At 37.4% G+C, this 25,984-nt stretch overlaps 5 protein-coding genes across 14 annotated transcripts; 3 read left to right on the top strand and 2 right to left on the bottom strand.

Annotated features, from left to right (window-relative positions):
• Positions 1-1,351: 1,351 nt before the first annotated feature.
• LOC125197258 (mediator of RNA polymerase II transcription subunit 15a-like) lies at positions 1,352-6,535 on the bottom strand. 9 transcript variants are annotated; one of them, XR_007172022.1, is made up of 10 exons: positions 6,135-6,407; positions 5,670-5,781; positions 5,411-5,531; positions 4,081-4,263; positions 3,868-4,011; positions 3,399-3,477; positions 2,582-2,693; positions 2,374-2,479; positions 1,660-1,706; positions 1,352-1,573 (listed from the first exon to the last, which is right to left on the bottom strand). XR_007172022.1 is itself a non-coding variant. In XM_048095981.1 (10 exons), the coding sequence occupies exons 2-9, from the start codon at positions 6,257-6,259 to the stop codon at positions 2,399-2,401; spliced, it is 957 nt and encodes a 318-aa protein (XP_047951938.1). In that variant the 5' UTR covers positions 6,260-6,269; positions 6,433-6,535; the 3' UTR covers positions 1,352-1,573; positions 2,374-2,398. The 9 variants fall into 9 exon arrangements, 6 of the variants coding, with proteins under 6 accessions (XP_047951938.1, XP_047951941.1, XP_047951942.1 ...); XM_048095981.1 differs by lacking the exon at positions 1,660-1,706 and adding an exon at positions 6,433-6,535 and having other exon boundaries at positions 6,135-6,269; XM_048095984.1 differs by lacking the exon at positions 1,660-1,706 and having other exon boundaries at positions 3,399-3,471; positions 6,135-6,409.
• Positions 6,536-11,059: 4,524 nt separating this feature from the next.
• LOC125192458 (probable prefoldin subunit 4) lies at positions 11,060-13,511 on the top strand. 2 transcript variants are annotated; one of them, XM_048090036.1, is made up of 3 exons: positions 11,060-11,177; positions 11,310-11,426; positions 13,108-13,511. In XM_048090036.1, the coding sequence occupies exons 1-3, from the start codon at positions 11,169-11,171 to the stop codon at positions 13,366-13,368; spliced, it is 387 nt and encodes a 128-aa protein (XP_047945993.1). In that variant the 5' UTR covers positions 11,060-11,168; the 3' UTR covers positions 13,369-13,511. The 2 variants fall into 2 exon arrangements, with proteins under 2 accessions (XP_047945993.1, XP_047945994.1); XM_048090037.1 differs by lacking the exon at positions 11,060-11,177 and having other exon boundaries at positions 11,301-11,426.
• A 632-nt stretch (positions 13,512-14,143) lies between these two features.
• On the top strand, positions 14,144-16,162 carry LOC125197217 (sec-independent protein translocase protein TATA, chloroplastic-like). Its single transcript, XM_048095931.1, has 2 exons — positions 14,144-14,549; positions 15,895-16,162. The coding sequence occupies exons 1-2, from the start codon at positions 14,244-14,246 to the stop codon at positions 16,027-16,029; spliced, it is 441 nt and encodes a 146-aa protein (XP_047951888.1). The 5' UTR covers positions 14,144-14,243; the 3' UTR covers positions 16,030-16,162.
• Positions 16,163-18,963: 2,801 nt separating this feature from the next.
• LOC125196422 (light-inducible protein CPRF2-like) lies at positions 18,964-22,937 on the top strand. Its single transcript, XM_048094935.1, has 6 exons — positions 18,964-19,479; positions 19,714-19,813; positions 20,849-21,050; positions 21,390-21,465; positions 21,549-21,674; positions 22,380-22,937. The coding sequence occupies exons 1-6, from the start codon at positions 19,030-19,032 to the stop codon at positions 22,755-22,757; spliced, it is 1,332 nt and encodes a 443-aa protein (XP_047950892.1). The 5' UTR covers positions 18,964-19,029; the 3' UTR covers positions 22,758-22,937.
• A 558-nt stretch (positions 22,938-23,495) lies between these two features.
• LOC125195340 (ammonium transporter 2 member 4-like) lies at positions 23,496-25,705 on the bottom strand. The gene is made up of 2 exons (XM_048093501.1): positions 25,160-25,705; positions 23,496-24,478 (listed from the first exon to the last, which is right to left on the bottom strand). Exons 1-2 carry the CDS (start codon positions 25,703-25,705, stop codon positions 23,645-23,647), a joined length of 1,380 nt encoding a protein of 459 aa, XP_047949458.1. The 3' UTR covers positions 23,496-23,644.
• Between the last annotated feature and the right edge of the window lie 279 nt (positions 25,706-25,984).

Raw genomic sequence — 25,984 nt, 5'->3', positions numbered from 1 at the left:
GTTATTTTTTTCCCTTTGTTTGATTTATATTTTTTAATAATTTTTTTTATTTTATATATTTATGATTTCAGATTTCATACAATAATACTTTTATGAATTTATACAATCATTTTACAGTATAAACTAAATTTAAATAATACTTTTATGAATTTATAAAATCATTTTACAGTATAAACGAAATTTAAATAAAAGAAGATGGGTTAGTGTTGTGATAACAATTTAGGGTAATTTTTAAATAAATTTGAATTAATATTTAAGGAAATAATTAATGGGGTGGTTACAATCAAATTCCTTTAATTCAATTGATTTATATTTTAGCCTCAACTTTTGTATATGTACATTTTTATCTCGTAACTTACATGTCATCAAGAATGGTAGAGGTCAAATTATTAAAAAAATTGACGGCCAAATTTTCTAAATCGGCTATTTCACTAAAAAGCAAGTCAAAGTGTCAAATTATAAATTAATAATGATTCTCTATCTTAAAATTTTTATACTTTTGGAAACCAATTTAATCTACGTTTTTTTGAAAAAATATCAACAGTGATCCTCTATTTATTCTCATGATGACTTAAAATCCTAACCTATTGATTTGAGAAAAAACGTTTTATCAACTGAGTTGCGCTTCATCGTTTTCTTATTTTAGCATGTTCATTGCACGGAATGTGTTCAAATAAACAATAAGTCTAATTTTTGTAATTAAAAATTAAAGATAATTTATAGTAGAAATATGTAGGAATAAAGAATATATAATTCTATAAGTGAAAAAGAATAGAATGAAAAGTTTAGAACAAATACATATGTAGTCTATATATATATGTTTGTTGTAAATATTTTGTACTATACGTAAGTTTTGGAAGTTTAGTTTTTTTTAGTTTTCAAATTCAAGTAATGCATCACACGGGATGTGATTAGACACTAGTTTTATCTAAAAATGTATCACTGTTAAAATTCATAATTTAGATTTTAAAAATACCATATACATAGAAATTCACAATTTACTTGATCACTGAAAATTATAAGAGTAAGTTGAAATTAAAATTACATATACCAAGTTACAACTAGATATATGAAATTTTAATAATAATATGACTCAACTGGGATCCATAACTTCAAATCAAGAAGCAATAAGAGACAATAATCAAGAATTTAGTATTTAAAAAAAAACTATTTATAATTATGTAAATATTTTATATACATATAGTTAAGTGTCAGCTAATAAAGGGTGCCACATATTGGTCATTTGGCCAACACAACATCCCTAATTAATTTTAAACTCAAAAGTTTTTTCTACTTAGGATCATATGATTATATCCTAAAAAGAATTAAGTACAAAAAAATTGCAGTAACAAATCACAAAATATCACACTCATTATCAAGCCTAGTTTTTAGCAATAAAGTTTATTGCAATAGTTGAGACAGTTTCCCATGATTCTCAGCAAATAAACATTAGTACAATATACTACACTTATGCATATATATTATTCTTGAAACATTGCAGCGCATTCTCAGCATCACAATTGCTCCCACCGGAGCTCTATATATGGAAAACCTTGCCACAATGTGGCATCGTCTGCAGCATACGAAGCTAAGTTTATCAGATAATCACTTTAAACTAAGTATGAAAGAACAAACAGGGCCTAAAGAAACTCAACCCACCAACACAAACATGAGCCCCAAATGACTAGAACCGGGTGAAGATGCAGCTGTGAATACATACAAGTCAAATAGACCAACGACAATTGTCCATGGATGTGCTTCTAGCAACTACTACTCAAGTGTAATTTTCCTATTTGTAAGACATCTAACACCACATGCTGAATGTCGCTGGAGTAATATAAAGGCTTTTTTCTGATTCATCTATGTCGTATGCTTTTGTTTGCCCTGAGAGCAGCTCAACGATATAAGAAAACAGAATTACTTTGAGGTGTTACATGGTTATCATGTATTATCCCTTAGTCATAAATTTTTTTGAGACTGAACTCATTTGCTTAGACAAATCACAACACAGAAAGACTTCAAACAGCAGAGTGTGACAGCAAAATAAGGTTGCATGAACGACCAACCAAGTCCGAATGATGAATGCTTGTTAGATACGCCAACTAGAATGTTAGGGATGACTGAAAGAACAAAGAGATACAGCTCAACTAATTTGATGCTAACCCAATTGATATACAAGTTTGCCAACTACATAATTTTTGTGTACAAGTTCTCGACCCCTAAAGTTACTCAAGGCATCAAATATTAGATGTTCAATAAGAATAGAGCATTTCAAAAGCACCCATAATTCATAAGTAAATGCATTCAGATAATTAGTTCCGCTTGACATAAAATTTGTAATGTTAACTATACTAGCAACATGGGTATCTGTACCTAGATCTTGGGATCACTTGCATCATTAAGAGAGAAGAGCAATAGGATTCTGAGATCTTGTATGAATTGTCAGAATTTTCAAAGATATCTTTCTCAAATAATCTGACTGCAAAAAGGGAGAAAAGGGGTCAAAAGTTCAAACAACGAATAAATGTAAATCTTGGCCTGCATCATGCTCATTAAAGGATAAATCACGTGACATGTATACCTGGCTTGTTGCCACAGAATGTGTCATTTCCTCAAACCTAGCAGCCATTCTTTCAATTTCCAAGGCTTCATCTGGTCCAGAAAAAGGGATATGCCTCTTCAATGTCTCAACTCTAATCAACAAGTGTAACAATCTTCCATCAATGTCCAATTATTAATAAAAATTAACTAAAAGTTTTCAACTTCTACAGATAAATGCTAATATAGGGAAAATCACAAGTTTATATCCTAAACCATAGTCCATTTTAACAATTTGTGCAAAATATATGCTCCCCGTATTTCATTTTACAATTAGTTTCTATTTGCTAGTTCCTTTAAGATAATGAATAACAGCTAAGTTTGAATGAACAACGCTAAACAAGAACGGAATTTCACTACGTTAATTTGTCCATAACTGCATAACATCACATCCAAGAGTCTCTAAATCATCATGAAACTTAAGATCCAATACTTCATAACTCAATGACTTTTGACCTTTCTTTATGTTCAATGATAGGCAAAGAGTAAAAATTATGTAATTAAATAGTAAAAGGGTTAACTGGTGACTAAAACCAATTTGGTTGGTAGACTACAAATGGTGCATAATTTAGATAAAAAGGTGTAATAAATTTTTTTTCAAAAAAAAAGTTACTAAATTCCACCACCCAAAGTCCAAGCCCACTTAATATAAAGGGAAAAAAAAATAAAAAATAGAGGAAGGTGTCTAGGCAGAATTTTGAGGTAACTAACAAATCCAGAGAGCTCCAAGGTTAGTCAACAAAACACCTATACTATCAATAAAATAATTTAAAAGTAAGACCAGAAATTTGAAAATTTACATCTTATTTACTACCCTTGTTCTGATATCTGGACGTAGTTGACTCCTCCAATCACCGACTTCCATGCTTGCAGCTACACCTAGGAAGAAGAAATGAAAAGATGTTATTTAGAAGAAAATGTGGAAACTTCTGGAGAAATAGAAGGTGTTCGATTTGCCTAAATTGGAACTACTGAACTAAGTGATCCAGTACTCTCATACTAATGGACCAATATGCAAACTTAAATATCACAGAAATAGAAGAAATTGTAGAGCCAAGAGCAATATATTTGAGCCACACAAGCAAAAAAAAGAACAAAAGGGGAAAAAAGGAGTTTAGGAGCGATGACAATTAAAGTGTGACCCACCAACTATTTTCTTAAAATTTGTGCTCACAAATGTTGCCTACTTTTCATGGACATGGGGAGTAAATTATATGTCTTCATAGGCTTATCTACAAGGGTACTGGGTGGATTTGATATTACTTGTACCATTTGACTGAAGCAAATTCACCACAGGATTCTGAGAATGTTGTTGGGTATCCTGAGAAACAACCTGCTGCTGCACACCTGGAATCTGTCTCTGAGAGTTTCCATACATATTAGCTGTAACATCCAGCCATATCGGATTCAATACTGCATTCGGAGTTACATTAGACATGTTTTGCATGTTAGGATTCTCAATAGAAACATTGGACACGGTACCCTGGGACATGCCACCAACAGGGGGCATTGAGTGTGTCAAACCAGTAGAATTCGGCACTCCAGTTGATTGAATGTTATTCTGGGTATTTTGAGATAAAATATGTTGCCGATATATATTGGAGACCATTGGAGTTGGTAATTGCTGGGCCTGACTTTGGATTTGGGAATGCATGCTTTGAGAAGCTGCCAAAGATGCACACAAAGAGGACAGATTTATCAGTACAAGTAATACTATTATGCAAAGAAGCATGGAATAGAGAATAGATGCAATGGTGGCTGGAAACAGGAACATGAACATAAAACAATTAAAAGATAATAAATCCTCCAAAAAATAAGAGGCCGCAACCCACCCACCCACCCCCAGAGGGCCACAGCATATGTTGAAATGTAACTATATTTGTTCTCCAGTAAAATAAAGGATACATAGCCCTAATTGTAGTAATCTACTGAATACTCCTAACTTGACTCAACTCTAAAAGATAAACAGTAGACTCCTAATCAAACTCTAAGAGATAAACTTATCTCTACCAAGCTAATAACAAACTCTAATAGATAAATTTATCTCTAAAAAAATGAAAATAAAACTCTTTATCATAACAAAAACTAAATAAATAGGAGTACTAATAATAATAGGTCTAAAGACTGCAGAGAGCAGGAAACATTCTCTAACAGCATGTCATATTGATGATTATGAAGTCTGCTTATGGGAAAAAATCATCAATATTCAAGAAAGAGACTATAACAACTCTATTGAGTAACCATAAAGAGCTATATTACAAGTCAATTCAGAGTATAGGCAACCGTATGAAACAAGTGCACCACGCCAACTGAAAATGGACATCCTACTAGAACAGGAAGTGAACATAAGAGACTAGATCTACACTGGGATGTAGTTAAAGACGTACAGTACTCAACTGTCAAGCATCTTTAGCCTAGTTAGTGCTTTAGTTAATGAACGTAAGCAATCTATACCATGCTAGAGGCATCAATTGTAGACTATCTTTTTTCTTTCATTAGAATAAAGTGGACATTCCCACCAAATCTATGACGTAGGTTTGTTCATCTTGCCTCTGAAGGTGGAAATTATTTCAAAGATATTGCACAGTTATTTGCTTGCTATTCCTACCTGTCTGTTAAAGTGTAAGAAGTTCAGGACTAAAGACTGAAAAGAAATACTTGGGTCATTTATTATTAGAGTCTAGAAAGAATGTTCAAGGTGAGGTCATGGCAAGAGAAGCTTATAAGGGCTAAATGAAAACCATCAAATTGAGTGTCTAATACCTTTTAATATACAATTATAAGTACTGCAGATGAATGGTAAGTGTTTTACTTGGGTCTTGTGAGTTTGTGCTAGTACTTGCAGCATTACTCTGAAGAGGGTTCAGTCTAAGTTTTTGGGATCTCATCTCGACCCCCAGCATTTCTGAAGTTATCTTTCTTAAATAGTCTGACTGCAAAACAGAGGGAAAAGGTAATAGTTACAGTAAACTTCACGTTTCAAAGGGCAAGTGTTAGAATAATACATAAATGTAAGGTATGGCCAATATCCAACAAATTCATTGAACCATGTGACATTCTCACAGTTATACCTGGCTTGTTGCCTTCATAAAAATTCTTTCCTCACACCTGAGAGCAGTTTCTTGAAGATCATGTAGTCCCTCTTCTCCAGCAAAGGGAATATGCTTCTTCAGCATCTCTAACCTATTAATTAAGCATTACAGTGTTACCCCCTCTATTCGCAGCTATAGCACAATCAGCAAGGAACATTCATTACCAGTTTATAAATCAGAAGAAATAGCAAATTACTAGTACTTGATTATACATTCATTACCAACCCTTCAATATTCTAGTGCCTAAGAGATCACCCTTTCCCCTAAAAATATACTCCACTTCTGTTCATATAGTGACATTATCTAGACATCTACAAGAATAATTGAAGCCATATCACCAAATTTACCCTAGTTCACTTTCCAAATAGACAAGCATTGCTCAGTCAACACAGGCAGCAGAGAAAATCCTTCAAAAGCAAGATAGATAGAAAGATATAGTATTACATTTTGTCTACAATTCTATGTCTGGAACCCGGAGGCAGCTGAGTCCTCCAGCCGCCGCCTGCCGACACCGTTAGACCGGTAACCCCAATCTCGGCTTGGCATTCCCTCCAATTAATGCCTGGCATTTTCAGCTGCCTAAAAAATCGAAACAATCAAATTAAGCGATCATGCCCTAGATTGATAAATCTTTTCTTAAGAAATTTGAACTCCTGACGCAAAAAATTAAGAGAAACTCAAACGATTGGAGGCTGTGAAGAGAAGTGAATAATAAGAGATTTTGAGGTTAATTAATCTGCACCTGGGATGGATTGAGATAAGAGCCGATGAAAATTAACGAGAAACGATGGGTATTTATGAATATATTAATACAGATACAGAAATAGATTTACATGGAACTGACCTAATTACAAGAATTGAGAATTCAATTAACTCTGAATTGACCAAATTATATGGATCGGTATTTTATAGTAATATTTTTTTCATATCTACCAAATGTGTTTGAATTTTCCAAAACTATCATGTGATAGCATAAATTAAAATTTTTGACACTTAGTTATATTAAATTTGAGTCATCCGGCCGGCTGATAAAACGGTGCAGAGAAGCCACTCGACCAGGGAGAAGCTATTGTTCAAAATCTGGATAGGGCGCACGTGACTAACACAAGTTGCGCATGGTGGGTGCTATGCGGACAGGTAGATTGAGAGAGATTTCTCGGGTCATGCATTTTGCAAACGACCCGCACGGACCGTGTACATTGCACAATCTATCCTTCAAACTTTTTTACTAGATCTGAGCCTCACCCGAACTTTGTATCCATTCTTATTCATGTCCTATGAAAGTAATATGCATACTTGTGACTTGTGAGTGTAAATACATAACTAAACCTATAAAAGCGAATTGAACACCATGTATATTTGATTTATATAAAATTATATGAAATAACAATAGTTGCAATACTTCTCTTCTCGTGCACTTGTTATTGTTCCCGATAAGCTATGATCATTGGATTGTGAAAAAACTCGCATCCATTGACAAATCAAAATAACAAAACTAATACCGTATACTGAATATTATTCCCATCAATTTAGAAATAAAAATATTTGAGATCTCGCAATTGGTCTAACCAATACTATAAAATAGGAGTATTTATTTATACGCTACTCATTCAACGCTATACCACAGTATAGTGTAGCCAATCATCTAAGATAGTAAAATTAACACTAGTTGGTCTCTCATAATGGATTGTCACATTTATCTATGTCGTGAATAAATAATTTAACTTACTTTTAACTATGAGTTATTGATTAGCCTACACTTTAGAAAACATGTGTTTATCCTATTCTTTATTTTTTTATTCTTGAACTTAATCAACAATATAGTAATAATATAAACTATGTGACATAAATAATTATTCACAATATCTGGGAAAAAATATAGATTACAAAATAATGCATCATAAAGCATGTTTTCGAGTATACATCCTAAGTTCCAAACACCATTAGCAAGCTCTGTAGTAATAACTCTTCATCTAATTTAAAATGTTATATTTTCTTTTTAATTTATCGTAACTTTCAACTAAGATGACATGTTGATATTTGCAATAAATTTCTTGTTTATACCATCTGATTCAAACATTCAATTTTTTTTTTTAACTTTATTATCTTTAATAACTTTATCTAAAATTTAGTACCATTGAAGTTTATCTATCAATGGGTTGTAGCGCAGTTGGCAGCGCGGAACTGTGTGGATTCGGAACATCCGTGGTCAAACTAAAAATAAGTGATTAGAACGTGACCAATATCTTTACTCCATATATTTAAACTAGTTAAAAAATCTAAAAAATAAACAATTTAATTAAATTTTTGTACTACTACACCTACACTTCAAATTATTATTATACACATTTTGACCAATATATTATTCATGTATTGATATACTCCCTCCGTCCCAAGATAAATGACTCATATTTCTTTTTGGGTCGTCCCAAGATAAGTGACTCATTTCCTTTTTTGGTACTCTCTCTTACTTTTTCTCTCTACTTTATTAACTCTCTTACTTTATTTACTTTCCATTTTACTAACAAAACCTCATTCCCTTAAATCCCGTGCAGAAAAGTTTGTGGTCACTTAGAGCATCTCCAATAGCTGCTAGCCCACCGGCTAGCCGAACTATTGGAAACGGCCAGCCGCGAATCGATGAAAAAATCGGCGTGGGCTAGCCGATTTGAGGGCGCTGGCCGCCATTGTGGCGAGCCGATCTGCCAGCACTATTTTTTTTAAAAAAAATTATGCATTTTTTTATTTATCGCATTTTTTAATGTATTTTTTTATGCATTTTTTAATTACATTTTTAATATATTTTTTAAATTATGTAATTTTAAAATAGGCACACAGAAGACGGGCTAGGCCCAATACAAAATTAAGACCTAAAACAGAAACATGTCACAGCGAGACCTCCGTTCGACTAGCGGCAAACTATAACGGATTCAAGGCATACTAACATTTTTTAATGTATTTTTTTAATAAATTAATGAGGAGTAGAGTGGGGCGGTGGCTCGTGTGTGGAAGCCCGGATTTGTTTTTATTATGTAATTTTTTTGATTTTTAGTTAATGTACTTTTTTTATTTAAATAAAATTAACGAATTTTTCCCGTATATGTGTCGTAAATTTAATTCCGCATTTTGTGTTTAATTCCGTAAATGTAGTTGTTTTTGAATTATTTGTATTGCTTGGTGGCCTAAGGCTGACCTATTTGAGTAAATGCTGACGTGGAGCATCCACAATAAGAATAAGTCAGCCACTCTCTCCCCTGCCACGTCAGCAGCACTAAAAATCCACCTGTCACGTCAGCATTTACTCAAATAGGTCAGTCATAGGCCAGCCGCAATAAAAATAATTCAAAACAACTACATTTACGGAATTTAATTTACGATTAAGTTACGGAATTAAATTTACGAGACATATACGGAAAAATTCATTAATTGCATTATAAAAAAGTACATTCATTTAAAAAAAAAAAATTACATAATAAAGAAAAAAACTATCGTCGTGCAGTCCTCCGTGCCCACAACTCTTCAATTATATCGGCATATTCCTGGAGGCTGCCGACTTCTTCGAGAGATACCCCATGTCGTACGCTAGGGGTGGTCGTTCCGTGGCTTGAACCGGCTTCATCGTCATTGGCCCAACTAGTCAGTTGTACGCCTTCGTCTTCGACGATCATGTTGTGCATGATAATGCAGGCGTACATTATATCAGCAACGCATTTGACATTCCACAAATGTGCTGGACCCTTAATTGCCGCCCATCGAGACCGGAGCACACCAAATGCGCGCTCCACGTCCTTGTGCGCCGACTCCTGCCGTTCGCAAAGTAGGCCTTCTTGTCATCCGCCGCGTGCCTAATCGTCTTCACAAAGACAAGCCACCTAGGGTATATCCCATCCGCCAAGTAGTAGCTCATATCATGCCGGTTGCCGTTGACCACAAATGAGACGGTTGGACCGATGCCCTGAAACTTCTCGTTGAAGAGGGGCGACGAGTTGAGGACGTTGAGGTCGTTGTTCGACCCGGCTACCCCAAAATACGCATGCCAGATCCACAGCCGGTAATCAGCTACGACCTTGAGGATCATCGTGGGATTCTTTCCCTTGTAGCCGGTCGTGTAGGCCCCTTTCCAGGGCAGTTGGACAGCTTCTTCCACTCCCAATGCATACAATCTATGTTGCCTAACATCCCGGGGAACCCATGCCGCTCCCCGTGCATCCGCATCGGATTCGACAATCTTGGGGGTAGGGCTTCGAAGGTACCGCTCACCAAAAATTTGAATCACGCCCCGATAGAAAAACTTCGAGACATTCCGCAGAAGTCGTCTCACCGATGTGGAGGTACTCATCCCACATGTCCCGCCGCGCCTCCGTAGGCCAACCGCCTGATTGCCGTCGTGCACTTTTGGATAGGGGTGTGGCCGAGTCTGCCAGCCGCATCGTGCCTGAAGCGGAAATAAAGATATCGACGCTCCAAAGTGTCAACGATGCGCATAAACAACTCCCTGCGCATTCTAAAACGCCGCCTGAACATGGTTGCTTGGAAACCGCGGGTCCGGAGCAAAGTAGTCGTCATATAGCCGCTGATGTGCAGCTACGCGATCCCGATCAATCACTGCTCGGCGGTGGACAACCGGTGGAGGGCGAGGTGCCGCCTACTGTTCGACCCTTCGCATGTACCGCTCTAGCTCGCGGTTCATGTAGGCCTCCATAGCCTCGTTCATCTGCCGTTCGTACTCCCCAGCATCCCCACCACCGCTACCACCCGCGTTACTCATCGCTCGATGTTGCTCTTGTATAGAAATTTAGAGAGAGAGAAAACTCGTTAAAACAAGTGGTGCAAATGAAAATGAAACTAAAATCGCGTATATATAGCTTTTCGAACAATTTTTTTTTTAAAAAAACGAAAATTGGTGCTGGCCGATCGGCACGCCACAATGGCGGCCAGCGCATCGGCCAGCGCCCTCAAATCGGCTAGCCCACGCCGAATTTCTCGCCGATTCTCGACTGGCCGGTTGCAATAGTTCGGCTAGCCGACCGGCTAGCGACGCGGATCGGCTAACCGGTCGGGTAGCCGATATTGTGGATGCTCTTATCTTGAGACGGAAGGAGTATGTATTTGTTGTTATAATTTCTTGTAGTGTTGTAAAATTATTTATCATCTAAAATAATTCGCTTCAAATTTTGATATTTTCTATAAATTTAAAACTTTTTCTCATTAAAACTTATGGACATTTGCGTGAATTTTCTATGATTCAGAATTCCTAGAAATTACCAAAAAATAATAAGAGAATCTTCAGTTGACCGGCCCGATTTGACAACAACAGCAATCTAACTGGACCGGGCACATACGAACGGTTTGGATCGTTCGAACCGGAACCCGGCCCGTAAAATTTACTCCTCCATATTGATTGTGGTCGTAGTAGATCTTCCTCAGTGGACAGTAAACCCTTCTATTCTCCGCACTCAGCCTTCATTTGATCGTACAATGCAACAGGTGAGTACGAATCGCACACACTAATATACAAATGCTGCATCAATTTGCTTATTGTAACAAGTAATTTTACTATTTTGTTGTTTTTTCGTTTCTAATTGGTTTGTTAAATCCGTCATTTTTCTTATGAGCAAGGCGGGATCATCGTCGTCGGAGACTGAGGTGACGTGGGAAGATCAGCAGAATATCAATAAGTTCGGAAGATTGAACAACCGCCTTCACGAGGTAGAAGATGAAATCAAGATTGCTAAGGTATTCGATTGTTCGGGTCTTTTGCACTCAGTTGTCTTCATTAGGAATTTGAATGAATTTAATCGTTTTTTTAAAACTGTATTGAGATATGTTCAGTAATTTATAATGGGTATGCTAGAGAGAGAATCAGTATATTGCTAGATGTTTTGTGCAAAATAGCTGAATGAAAATGAGGAGGGAATAGCAGTAAACCCAGAAAGATTTTTTATTTTGTTTTTAATTTAAATAAACTCCTATATGAAGGAGGAAATTACAACTGATGTCACCTCGTACAATAATGTCTAAGCTCAGCAAGATTTGTTTTAGCAGTGATAACAGTGCAAGAGAGGGAAAACTGTTACCCAGTAGTATTTACTTTTAAACCGATATTTAGATGTTTCTCAACTCAATTAATTTGACCTTTTAGATCAGGGTATGCCTTTTTGTTTCTTTTTTTGGTTAATTTATTGAAGGTAACTGGTTGTTCAGAGAATGATGTTTTAGATGTTTTATGTGTATTTAGGTTTATTTGCTAAATACTATATAGAATGGTGGCCAAATGGGCTCTGAATTTTGGTTTGGTGCCCAAGGAGCACATTATACTTCTCTAGTATTCATTGCTACAAACGTGCATTTATGTGCTGATTGCTTCCGCTATTTGCTTGCTTCTACTATATGCTGAGAAATGAAATGTGGGAGGGGAGCTTAAAGAAAGGGCATCTTGATTCTATCATAGTCATAGATGAGCATCACTGTTAAAATAAAACATGGATTTGGGCCATGTGATGTTGTTTGATTATCATATTGAGATTATACCTGAGCTATTGTGTTAGGCCATGGATTTGTGCTAGCTGGTTAAATTAGTCCTGGATATTGGTAGACAGAAGCTCCGTGCGCACACTACTGATTGATAATACCAAGAGAATTATTGATTCAAAGGTGTTCTATTCTCACCACTTGCTTGATTTGTCTGTGTTGTAAACTTGTACGTCCAACTTTTGGCCATTGGAAGAGGAATTGATCAGAGCTCGAAAAGCATCCACCTTTGTGTCTTTTTACTTTACTTAAAAAGTTTGTCTCCGGTTTTAACCATGATACTCAAGAATTATATAATAGTTAAACAGTGAAAGTTTATCTGATTGCCTTATGCAGAACATGCTCTCAGACACATATTTTATGGTAATTGGGCCATGCTGTTTGGTTTCTATTAACTTGAATATGCTCAAAATCACCAATATGTAGATCACTATTCATCATTTCATCGTTATGAGCTTAAGACCAGTCTATCCATTCAAGTGCCAACCAACTAAGTGCCGTTCAACGGCTACTCTGTTAGACTATTTATCTGGTATTCTTGCACAGTTTCTTCTTTCATTTTCTGTATCATCTTCTTAGCTGCTATTCTTAATGAGTGGTGTTAATGTTCTTGCCTTTGCTGAGTATTTATTATGCATAAGAACAAAAAGAAGCTCCCATTCAAGCCTCTCTGTGTTAGCTTTCAGGTATTATATAGCTCTTTACCTCGTCTCCACAATCAACATTTAGTTGTACCACGCCCACCCATTGTGAATCTGCGTACACAATGCTAGCCTCTATTATCTTTTTCCATCTGATATTGTAGTCATCGACTCTGCGCCTCATTTTACTTGTTGAAGTCTAGCCTCATCTTATCCAAGTTTATAACCAAAGAGCTTATGGGCAGGAAACAAACGAAAGCCTTGAGGATGCAGGCAATGAGCTGATCCTCACAGATGAAGACATAGTTCGGTTCCAAATAGGCGAGGTTTTTGCTCATGTGCCAAAAGAGGAAGTTGAAAGCAGGATCGAGGAGATGACAGAGAAGACAAGCAAGAACTTAGTAAAACTAGAGGAGGAGAAAGAATCAATAGTTGCTCAGATGGCTGCATTGAAGAAAATCTTGTACGGAAAATTCAAGGATTCTATCAATCTGGAGGAGGATTAGATCAAAAGCTGCTCCACCTTGCAGTTGTGATTTGTCTTTGGATTGTACTCAGCTGGTGCTGTTAATTTAACCCTCTATACTTCTCGTTTGATGCATATGGTTTTTCGGACTTTCGGTTGAAAGGAAGTATCTTGTCCATTAAATTGTAGTACTGCTACTAGGATGATTAGTATCAACAATCTTGCAAAAAAATGAAGGAATTCGATCAACTTTCGGTAAATTTAAAGTTGAAATTTAACACTCGTTAGTTATCTCACATCGCCACCGCAACACCATTCATCATCGTGCTGGACTAGTCCAGGTTGCGAGCACCTTGGTGGAGGAGATACTTGTTGGGACGTAGAATAGTCGTGTAATCTTAATCAATCACGACCTTATTTGTTCTTTAAGCTGGACGACGCGTTTGGGGTGGACAAGATTAACTCTAGCAGATCGTTGCCAAAGACAAGCTTAGGTTCGATAATTAGTTGACATAGGACGAAGACGACAATGGAGTAAATGGAAAAATTGCTACCAAAAAGCGTTGTGAAACTATGCTAATTGAATCAAAGTCTCATAGACATTTATTCATATTTAGTCAAATAAGCATATTTAAAAAAACGTGATAGATATTTTGCTTATCGGTACATTAACTTATAGTAGTAGTATTTTAAAAATTGAATTTAGTCAAATAAGAATATTTAAAAAAACGTGAGATATTTTACTTATCGTTAGCTGAAAATATCACTTATCTCACATGGCCTATAATATATTGATATACATACTGCATCTGTATCCACATCCCAAAGCCCCAAAATCCTAAAAATATCAATCAAACAGCTTAGCATTTAAAGCTGCAATTCAATCCGGAAAGGCAACTGAAAGGAGTAGTTCCAATGGCGACCTTCTCATCCGCCGCAATCACGCCCTCACTCTCTCTCAATCCACCCAGAAGATTCGCCTCTCTCTCCTCCTCCACCTCAGTCTTCTTCAGCTCCAATGTCTGCAGCCAGGCCAGGCTCGGCCTCGCGGCGGTTCGCCCCAGGGAAGCGAAGAGGAGGGGGATGTCGTGCAACTGCCTTTTCGGCCTCGGAGTGCCGGAGCTCGTAGTTATCGCCGGCGTCGCCGCGCTCCTCTTCGGCCCCAAGAAGTTGCCCGAAATTGGAAGGAGCATTGGCAAGTCTGTCAAAAGCTTTCAGCAGGTCTCTGCCTTTTCGATTAGATCGCAATTATTGCTTTTGCTGTGCTTCTAAGTTTTAACTGTATTCCACTTATGGTTAAGCCCTAAAGAGAGGAGTAATTAGGGTTTTAACTTCTAAATTGATTTTGGCGAACCTTCTTGTTTATTTGACTTGGATTTTGAACAATTATGGCGTGATTATTATGTTGTATTTTGTAGACTTCACTAATATTGCTGGAGGCTATATATACTTTGAATGATATTGACGACCTCTGATCATGTTTGGATGACTGAATAAAAGAGACTTCTAAATTGAAAGAGTAGCTTGCGCTAAGTAATAGTAGGAGCTAGAATTATGTCGACTTTTCATTTATCTTGGATGATGGGTGGGGAAATACTTTTGTTGCACCACGGATAACGTAATCCTCTACTTGTCTGTGATCAGTGATCAATGACTTCTGGTTTAGGTGTTCATGTTCGGTCCCTTAATGCAGGATGTTTAATTTTCTTGGCTTTCATTTTGGAGACCTCTGGTTTAGGTGTTCATGTTCGGTCCCTTAATGCAGGACGTTTAGTTTTCCCAGCCTTCATTTTGTAGACCTCTGGTTTAGGTGTTGATGTTCGGTCCCACCTGCAGCTTGTGTAGGGGTTGTATTCACTTGGATAAGGGATCAACAACTGGTAGCAGTGAAAACAGAAAAATGGCTGCACATTTTGACCAATGAGTTTTAGTGTCCAGTTCCAAATGAGTCATTGATGTTCTTAAATAATTAAAGAGTCCCGTGATCCATACTACGTTACAATGAAGAACTCTTGGGGTGGTGCGAGCATATTTAGGAATTGTGAAGATAAATTGCTATGTTAGCTTTGGCTTTGGATCTTCCCATAAATCTTTGTATCAATTAAACTCAACAGAAAGACCTCCACAGCTTAAGTTATATTAGTAGTATGCAACTGTTGGCAGTAGAATGTTTAACTGTTGGAGTACACAACTTCACATCATTATGTGTCCCCTCAGTTTTGTGCGTAATCATCTGCTACCATGAGTAGGATACATTGTTGGTAACTCTGCTCCTTTTCGTGTAAGAGAAAGGAACATGCAGTTTTGTTAGTATTTCTTATTGTAGTTGACTCGAAAAGAAGATAAACAGTTTTGAATTTGCATTCCTTCAAATCACCCGAAACACATGGTACAGAGATGTAAACTCCTCATCCCTAAATGCTTTAGGGTCTGTTAAATAAGCTCTACATCCTCACATGCCCTGATATATCGCGTCTTGTTATTTCTCAAGTCGCCTCAATTAGTAGTCTTCCATATGCATAAATCGAATGCCATAACTTATGAGGCCCATAAATTTCCACTGCAGGCAGCCAAAGAATTTGAGACAGAACTGACCAAGGACAGCGAGCCTTCTCCTGAGGCGTCCAACGAGAAGCCGACGACCGTGAGTGAAGAAGAGAAGCAAGAGGATAAAGTCCCCAGCGCAAATGGAAGTTCTTGAGACTTCACATTCACCCCTTTGTGTTGGCAGTTTGTTGTAGTTGATCATTCCACAATGTTGTACTTGTTTAGATATAAATATCTGTGTTTTCAGTATTTCATCAATAAATCTCAAGTCTTGAGTTTCCAGTTCAGATGAATCTTATTCAGCTTTTTTACCATGTTGGTTTTTTTCCATATGCTCAGTTTTGGAATAATGCGTTTTAAGTGATTGATTTATTTTGGCAATATGCTTTCTTGCACGTTCCATATAAATCGAAACATGTCATAGTCACCGAGTATTTTTTATTTAATTTAAATAGTAAAAAAATTCCCACCACTAATATTTTGTTGAATTTCCCACCACTACTTTCTGTCTCACACAATCTCTCTGTAATTATTTTTGTGTCCAAATATATCAAGTCCATTTTCATCCATGTTCCAACACAAATTTATTTGGTCTTGAAATACTTTTTTCGTCTGAATTTGTTAAGTTTGTGGATAGCACGAGGGAACAATGTCATTTTCACTCAGATATGCCTTTATCTTGTTTATTTTTACATTTCTAACTTATACCTCTTCACGTTTTTTGCAATTGTATAATACCCACCACATCTATGCCAAATTTTCAAAAATATTGGGGGTTTGACATAATCCCTTCATCTTGAGTTTCCCATAAAAAAGAGGCTTTTCATTTAGTTGGTGATACTTATTTTCTATTAATAGTATCATTTATTCACAATATATTTATTGATAATTATTAAAACTAGTTTCAATGTGTGATGCACTTTCTATTCACAAAATCAGATTTACTTTCTAAATGTGGTGTTATGGCTAAAATAAAGCTAACTGACGTGACATGCGGCCGAAAATTGAATTATTATGATGATGATAATAAACGATAGTCATTTTATCTTTTATTTGAGAAATTAATTAGTTGTTGGAATATGAATCTTGTAGAATAGTACTTAAAAGTTAGTGTAGAAGGGGCAAGTGGGCAGTGAATGAGAAAATGTATCAAAATGCATATATATCCACAATAATAAGCCGCCGAATCTAACGCATCTCCAGCCAATCATAGTCATTCTTCTTTCGGCCTTATCCACTTTTTTCCACCTCGGATTAACAGATTAAAAAGCGCCTTCACTAATCCATGTCACCTCCTTATGTATAGACTATAGACTATAGACTATAGTAAGATTGATGTGTGATAAATAATTACAAACTTGCAATTATAAATAATTATACGCTCGCAATGACTTAAATCCGAGCAGATCCTGCCAGGAAGGATACATCGGATGAAGTCTTTGAGCTATAGTGTCTCTTACTATTTTTATTTTTTTTCCATATAGTAAAAGCTTAAATTAAAAATAAAATTTTATACTAAGTAAACTTAGTAAGAGTAGCGTATAAAATTTGGGTTTTTATTAACTTTTTGAATGCATAATTAAATGATTAGGGAGTAATACTAAAAAAAGACAACATATCGAACACTTTATTCACTGCTGGATACACCATCATATATTAACAATCTCTCTTCAATGCAACTCTTATGGAGTAGTATAAAATTATCATTATGTGCTATTTATTAGCATCGAACAATGGTTTGCATTTATTTACCGTATTTATTAAAAAAATTAATAAAAGGATACACTATGGCATATTCGATTATGTTTTTGTGTTGAATTGTGTCTATAATTTTAATTTTTAAATCATCTCAAGTTTTAGTCCTAGTTATGAGGATACGTGTGAAATACAATACACATTTTTAATTTTATCCTATTAAAAAGTGAGCGATTAGTACATTGAATTGGTTCAAAACTTCAAATCCTGTGTACAGAGATGTACATACATATATATAACAAAACTCAAAGAATAATTGCTTTCTTTTAATTTTCGAAACCAAATATTATTCAAGAACTAGTCAATAACATGAGTTTCTCGATATAGCGCATTCTTTTCAAAACTATACTCATTTATACTTATTTTATAGATTATTCTACTTTATTTTGGCACGTAGTAATGTGGAGTATTATTAAAACTTATTACTATTAAATAAAATGTAACTTATAACTAATTATCAAAATATTTTAGATGTTTCCGCATCGTGTCTTTATAATAAAGAGATAAACAAAATCAATAGATTAAACATTTCAAAAGATTTGTACACAGCTAACATGTTCAAAACGTTTATTTAGCTTGCATTTGTTGACTACGTAAATAATACTAGAAAAATGGACTACAAGATTAAAAAATGGTTAACTTGCTCATATTAATCAAATTACTAGCCTGCGTGTTTGATTGTACTAATAGGGACGTGGAGAGGAAAAGTAAATAAAGTATTATTAGTGGATAATGGATCTCATCTCAGTAGAGAGTAAAGAATTCCAAAATTAAAAAATACATATTCTTATGAGATGGACTAAAAAGGAAAGGGTGTATATTCTTGTGGGATAGAAAGAGTATTAATCATATTGCTAATAATTTTTTATACATAACATAGCATTTTCTACAGTAAATTAATGATAAAAATATCATAGATAAAAATCATAAAACAACTAACTGAATATTGAACTACAGATATTTTAATATCATTAGATATTCATTAAGAAAACGCATTTAGTTAACTTAAGTTATTTCAAATATTCCAAAACTAAAGAATAAAAAACTTCAACCCACTTGCTAAAAGCATCACCAGACAAAAACGCAAGTAGTTTGAAAAATATCCAAAATAAACCCTACAATCATTTAAGTAGGAAATACTATAAATCACTTGTCACAAAAGTTAAAATTCATAGTATTAAAATTATTCCAAAAGAAAAAAATCATATCGAAGTGCCAATACTTTTAATTATATTTACGTTGAAAAGTAACTATAAATACTAGTATTTCGCATTTAGAAACTTTGATTTTTATTTTTTACACATTTTTATTTTGCATATTTACAGATTTAAAGATAAATTCGCATCAACTAATCAACATTCATCAGCAAAAAATAAGAGAGAGAGAGAGAGAAACAGAGATGGAAAGAGTGTTTTCAATGGATGAGATAGACCACTTCTGGTCGCCCCACCCTCAGCCGCGCCTCGGCGGCGAAGACGGCGGAGACGAGGCGGCATCACGCCTTTCCTCCTCCGCCGCGAGCACTGCCGAATCTAAGCTCGCAGGGATGAACCGCAGCGCTTCGGAGTGGGCGTTTCAACGCTTCCTCCAGGAGGCCTCCGATCGGACCACCACCACCACCATACAGTCGTCGTCTTCCTCGACTCATCACAACGAAGACGTCGCGGAGATCAAAGGCGGCAGCAGCCGCCATAATTTAATTGACGTAGGGGTCAATGCAAATCAGCAGCAGCCGAAGACGGCGGCGGCAGGGGCCCCACCCCCAAATGTGTCGCCAGATTCTGAGGAGTATCAGGCCTACCTCAAAAGTCGCCTTGAGCTTGCGTGCGCAGCCGTTGCTTTGACTCGGGTATATCTTTCCCCAATCATTTTTTTTCTCAGCCTTTTTTTTATTTATTTTTTTAGAAGCTAATTAATCGCTGCGGAAAGGCGTCTCTTGTTTTTATGTAATTTGAGTAATCATGAAGATGCTCAGAGTTTGACGCCGTTTGTGTGCCTTTTGCTTTATGTTGTTAATGTGAGAGATTCTTCCGATTTTTTAATCTCCTCGCGATGCTAAATGCGAGCTCTGTCATGTGTTTAGGGAAGCAATGTGAAGAATCCAGTCTCTACAGTTGCGGCGCCGGACAACGGCTCTCAGGCTTCGAATTCGTTGCAGCTCAGCCCTCTTGTTGCCCATAAAGGTCTGGTTTACTGCTGGGGAATACGAATGCATTTGGTTTTGTATATATACGTCTCATTGCCTCTTAGATGGATTTTGGACTCATAGATCAAATATTGTTGGAAAATGACTCTGATCGCCCTCAATTTTAGTTCCACAATGTTCATTGTTCTTGCCTGTTCCACTCTTGCATTTGGGGGTCAACTTGAAGGCTACAGTTTAATTAGATAATTGGGATATACGTATTAAGTTTACAGTGACTCATAGATAGAAAAACATAGAGAATTTGACACATGTTTGTTTCAGACTAGTTCTAAATGTAGCCTTTGCCTGTTGTTTTGTATTTGGGGTGTATGACTTGTTCATATATATGAACCTGCATTCTTTTATTTTGATAAATTTTTGTTTATTAAATAGTACTACTACAATAAAAGGATAAAGAAAAATCGTCTTGGAGCTTTCTCTTCTAATTGTTCTGGACTATAGACTGTGAGATGCTTTGCAAATTAGTATCTTTTTTTTTTTGAATATATATGGAGTTGCCTATATTGTATTCTTTGTTTATTCATGTTAGCATATAAATAGTCTTAAACATCTTCTTTGTTGCAGCAGCTCTTGTGTGCTTGTTCATGTAATGCCCAAGGCTGTACTTGGAAGATGTTAAAACTTAGTAGTGCTGAGAGCACGTCTATTCCCAGCTGGAATATAGTATTCTACTATTGACAATCACAAAAACTTGGTATTAAGAACCATTTCTATGAGCTTCACACAACATTCACATGCACAGTTTTCCTTCACTATCTGTTGTCTCCTAATTGCCCTTAATGCTTAAGGGGATTTAAATTATAATATATATATTAATAATTGTTGATGAAAATACAAATAATTTGTTAGGAGAGAAAGTTTATAGATGCTGTTGAGAAATAAAAATTTGAGTGTGTGTAAATATTTACTCTGGTTCACTTGTATTACTCATGGATTAGTATTAATCTGAACATGCAGTCAATGAATGTTGGCATTGTAACAGAATCATTATTGTTTTCCTTGTGCTTTGTAGATTCAGTAAAGGTACAAGATAAGGATGGTGGTGGTGGTCCAGTCGGTATACCTCCGCTCCCTGCTATCTCTAAGAAATATGGGGTTCAAGTGAAGTCAACAACAAGTGGATCATCAGGGGAACAGTCTGATGATGATGAAGCTGAGGGAGAAAATGAATCAACTCAAAACATGGATCCTACAGATGCCAAACGCATGAGAAGGTATAGTACTGAATATTTCAGTTGCCAATGTTTTGCTCATGGATACAGTCACGAGTATGTTAGGAATTCACCTTAGGAAAATACTATAGATGTAGATTGTCTTCAAAGTGTTATTTGGTCTTTTAAGCCTTAAGATATACCAAAAAACAGATTTGTACTATTTGTTAAATATGGAACTCTGGTTTAGTTTGTGGTATTCTATGCCAAATATTGAACCATCTGTCACTGAGGTACCATCATGAAATTGTCATCTGCAAATAAAATCTCCAGCATATTTTAGCACGCAGTCGAGTTAACGAGTTTATTTCTTCTTCTAATTGTTTGCTTGCGGGTTTCCAGAATGCTTTCAAATAGAGAATCAGCTAGACGCTCTAGACGAAGAAAGCAGGCCCATTTGTCTGAGCTTGAGACGCAGGTATACTCTCTTCAAGTTGTAAGCTTTTCCCATCTGGTGGTTTCTCCTTTTTTTAATGATACTAATCTTTGTTGATTGTCTAGGTTTCTCAATTAAGAGTTGAGAACTCTTCTTTACTTAAACGCCTCACCGACATAAGCCATAAGTACAATGAAGCAGCTGTTGACAATAGAGTTCTGAAGGCTGATGTCGAGACACTGAGAGCAAAGGTAACTCAGACCACATTACTTACAGAGCATCATTGCTTGCATTCGCAATCCATGTCTTCGAACTATTCTGAACGAGTTCTCAGTATTCTAATTTTTCTAAATAAATTCTGAAGAGGTCTGTAAAGAAATATGATAAACGATTCAATTCCTAAACAAATGTATTAGCTAGCATTTCATTACCAGCCAGAAAGTGCATAGATTGCAATCAGCACTCCTGTGTGCTTGGCCTTTTGCTTTTAGATTTCATTGTAAGATGATCAGAATAAGATTTCAACAATTCTTGGCATTAGAAGACTATACAAGTCATCTGGCCTTTGTGCACCATGTGGGCATAGGGTTGACATTTTTAAACATGACACGGCACTACCACGCATTATTGTAGGATATTAACATGAATAAAATCATGTCACCTCATCATGTCTGTGTATGTACAAATCGTGTTGTGTTCTTGTCAAGCCAATCAATAGTGGGTCGTGTTTGTGTCTTGTCCCGTTGTGTTGTTATCATGTTGACACGACATGCACGAATTGACAGTCCTATGTTTTGTCACATTCTGAAAATTAGAAGTCATTTTATGCATTGCTTACCATCGTGTTAAGAAGCTGCTTCAAGTAGTCCATATCATTTGGGTCGGAGTGAAATCAATCATACGTTGAAGATCCAGCGGAAGAAGATATAACATGTTTTTATTACTCAATGGTACAGGTAAAAATGGCTGAAGAAACAGTTAAAAGAGTCACTGGGTTGAACCCACTGTTCCAAGCTATGTCAGAGATCTCCACAATGGGCATGCCCTCTTTCTCCGGCAGTCCCGACACTTCAGCTGATGCAGCTGTACCTGTGCAAGATGATCCGGAGCAGCACTACTACCACGCCCCTTCCAGCAGCCAGGCTTCGGTGCAAGACCACAGAGTTCGAAACAGTGTGGTGGACATTCCTCCGGCAGAGAATGCACAAGCAGATGCAGCAGCTGGGGCAAACAAGATGGGAAGGACGGTTTCTATGCAGAGAGTCGCAAGCTTGGAGCATCTCCAGAAGCGCATCCGCGCCTCCTCGGATACTCAAGGCACCGGAGAGCAATAAGGCTGTACTGTAAATCTTTGAGAGATAATACCACTCATTATTAATCCATTCATGCATTGGTTTCAATTGTTGTCTCTATGAAGAGATTCATATCCCCCTCTTTCCATTTGTAAGTTCCCCATCTAACTAATTTATACTCCTTGAGACTCAACTTTCTAGTGACCTTTTTTACTCTGTTTATTGTCTGGATTTATTTTTATTCTTTTTGTTGATTCTCCCTCTTTATTAGAAGAAATACTAGACTTTCTCTAAAAGAACCTTCATAACAGATAAATAAAATAATTAAAGAATTGATCTAATCCCTCTTATCTACAGCAAGAATCATCTTCCTATGTCTGCTAAGTATACTTGCACAACTAGTGGGTGCAAGTAATTCAAAAATAAAAGGGGAAGAAGGAATTTGGAGAACAATTCAGCACATAAATAGCAGATTCTGTTTCTCTTGGCTAAGAACACACTTGGTGGGTTATTATTCTTTTCAATTTGCTCTCCCACTATTTTGCTTTCCATATAGATGAGTGGTATTTTACTCAAAGTTCGTGATGTATATTTTCATATGGTCTAGGCATTCGATTACTCGAGATTAAATTGGTCTGATCATATCCTTGCTTAGTTTTGTCACAAAAAGAAGAGAAGACAGGATATAATGACATTGTCGCAACTCAGTGATATAAAGTATTACTGTATTACAAACAACACTTTCATGATAGCTTGACTATCTCTATGTCTATTACTCATCCCACTTTGTTGGAAGTATTTCCTCAAATGTAAACACTACTCTCTTTTCACTAAATTCGCAAAATAACATTGAATCGAATCTTCACTTAACTCGCAAAATAGCATTGCATCAAATCTTACTAGGAACAAGAAATGTAGTACTTACAACATCAAACCCTATGCATTTGATAAGTGGGTGTTTTAGAGATAGCAACCTCATCAACATCATAAATCGAATTCACCTTAGCATCAACAAACCTAGACTGATCATCAATCCCATAAGCCACCTCTCCATGCACCTCCTCATCCCCCATTTCCATTTCCTCCTCACTCATCCTAAGCGCCACAAAAACCCTCACCACCAAACAAATCACCGTCATCACCACCACATTCAAACACACAACGAACACAACCCCCACGATCTGCCACCCCACCTGCCTCACCCCGGCCGAGGCCCGCCCCGACCCCCCGAGCGCGTACGCGAGGCCGACGTACTTCCCCCCGCCGCCGGCCGCCTCGCCGTAGAATTTCCGGCAGAGCTCCGGCGCCGCCAAAACTCCGGCGAGTACGCCGCCGAGAGCTCCGGCGACGGCGTGGGTGTGGAATCCGGCGAAGGGGTCGTCGACGCGGCGGAGGAGGGCCACCCGGTGGAGCGTGTACCACGGGAGGCTGCCGGAGATGAGGCCCATGAGCACGGCGGCCCAGCACTGGACGAGGCCGGCAGCGGGGGTGATGCAGACGAGGCCGGAGATGGCGCCGTTGACGGCGCCGGAGGCGGAGGGCTTGCCGGAGAGGGTCATGTCGAGGAGGAGCCATGTGAGGAGGCTTGCGGCGGCGCACACGTGGGTGTTGATCACGGCGAGGGAGGCGATCGCGGTGGCGGCGTAGGGTGCGCCGCCGTTGAAGCCAGTCCAGCCCATCCAGAGCAGCCCGGCACCGGCGAGCATCATCACTATGCTGTTTGGTGGAAAAAAATTTCGGTCGCTGTCGCTCCTCGGCCCCACCTAACAATTGTAATTTATTTTTATTTAACTGTAAAATAAATTTATTTTGGCAAATAAATATATAAAGTCCCAAATAAACCACAAAAGTTGAGTCAAATTATTGTCAATTACACACTTTTCAAAATTTGAAAAATAAATTACTAAAGACTGAAATTTTCGCAATTATCTCATCTTTTTCCGGCGAATTACGCGTTAATGTGACAATCGATTTAAAACAATTGGATAAAATGACGTTAGCCAAAACGAAAACGTGTAATTAAGTTTGAAACGTCATTTTGTCACGCTTACATCTTTCATGATTTATTTTTCAGATTCTGAAAAGTGTGCACGGAACCAGAATATGACTATCTTTCATGACTTAATCAATAATTTGGCCTAAATATTACTCTCTCTATCTATAATAAGATTCTATTTCTACCATTTTGACCTGTCCTAAAAAAAAAAAATTCTAAATGAGACTCATATTCTGCTATTAATCTTTTCTATTTTTGCTTTAAATTTTTTCAAATGCATGCCAAGCCACTACGGACTTTTATTCCGGGACGGGACGGAGGAAGTAGTACATTTTTAGTGTTAATAATTAGAAAGTATAAAGTAAAAAAGACAATACTAATATGAGTATTAATTTTTGAAAAAAGGAAAACGAATGCAATGTTTTGTTTAATGTTTAGTGGTACGTACCCAATATGCAGCAGTATATCCAGCAACACCTGAAGATAAATGAATAACAAACCCTCCCGCAAAATCAATAACACCCATCTTCGCCAGCCACCCTTCCCCATTCCACACACTATACGCCCCCACCGTATACGACACCGTATGCCACAGCGGCACCACCGCCATCCACGCCGCGAACCTCATCCTCCCCACCACCGCCCCGCCCACCACCACTGCCGCGATCGCCGCAAACACGAACTGGAACCACACCATCGTTGCCGCCGGGAAGCTGCCGAGGAAGGCCTGCCCCATCAAAAAGCCGTCGTCCATGGCCGGCGCCGGCTTCCCAAGGAAGTCGGTGAGCCGGTCGCCGAAGGACATGCGGTAGCCCCACCCAACCCAGCATATGAGGGTGGCGGCGAAGGCGTAGACCGCCATGAGGGAGGAGTTTACGGCCCATTTCTTTTTTGCTAGCCCGCCGTAGAGGAGGACGAGGCCCGGCATTGACTGGAGGGCTACTAGGGTGGCGGCGGTGAGCTGCCACGCGTTGTCGGCGTTGTTCTCGGCCATTGATCGCGAGAGAGTGAGGATTGGGGATGATTGCAAATGGCAGTTGTATATGGGATGAGTGTGCTGTTTTTAATGGTGGAATGTATTTCACGTCGTTGGCCGGCTTTACTCTCTGTTTTTTTTTGTTTAGTGAAGATATTTGGAAACTAATAAACCAAATATTTGGATTTTTTTTGGTTGGACAAATGAATATAAATTTAAAGGCGCCATCACCATGGATTCAAACCTGAGATTTATGACCTCAAGTATTACCACTCTACACCAACTCATCACTCCACT

This window comes from Salvia hispanica, chromosome 6, assembly GCF_023119035.1.
Source record: "Salvia hispanica cultivar TCC Black 2014 chromosome 6, UniMelb_Shisp_WGS_1.0, whole genome shotgun sequence".
In the NCBI taxonomy this organism is placed as follows: Eukaryota; Viridiplantae; Streptophyta; class Magnoliopsida; order Lamiales; family Lamiaceae; genus Salvia; species Salvia hispanica.
The sequence above is the reverse complement of the archived record's forward strand: the minus strand, read 5'-3'. Positions and strand labels throughout refer to the sequence as shown.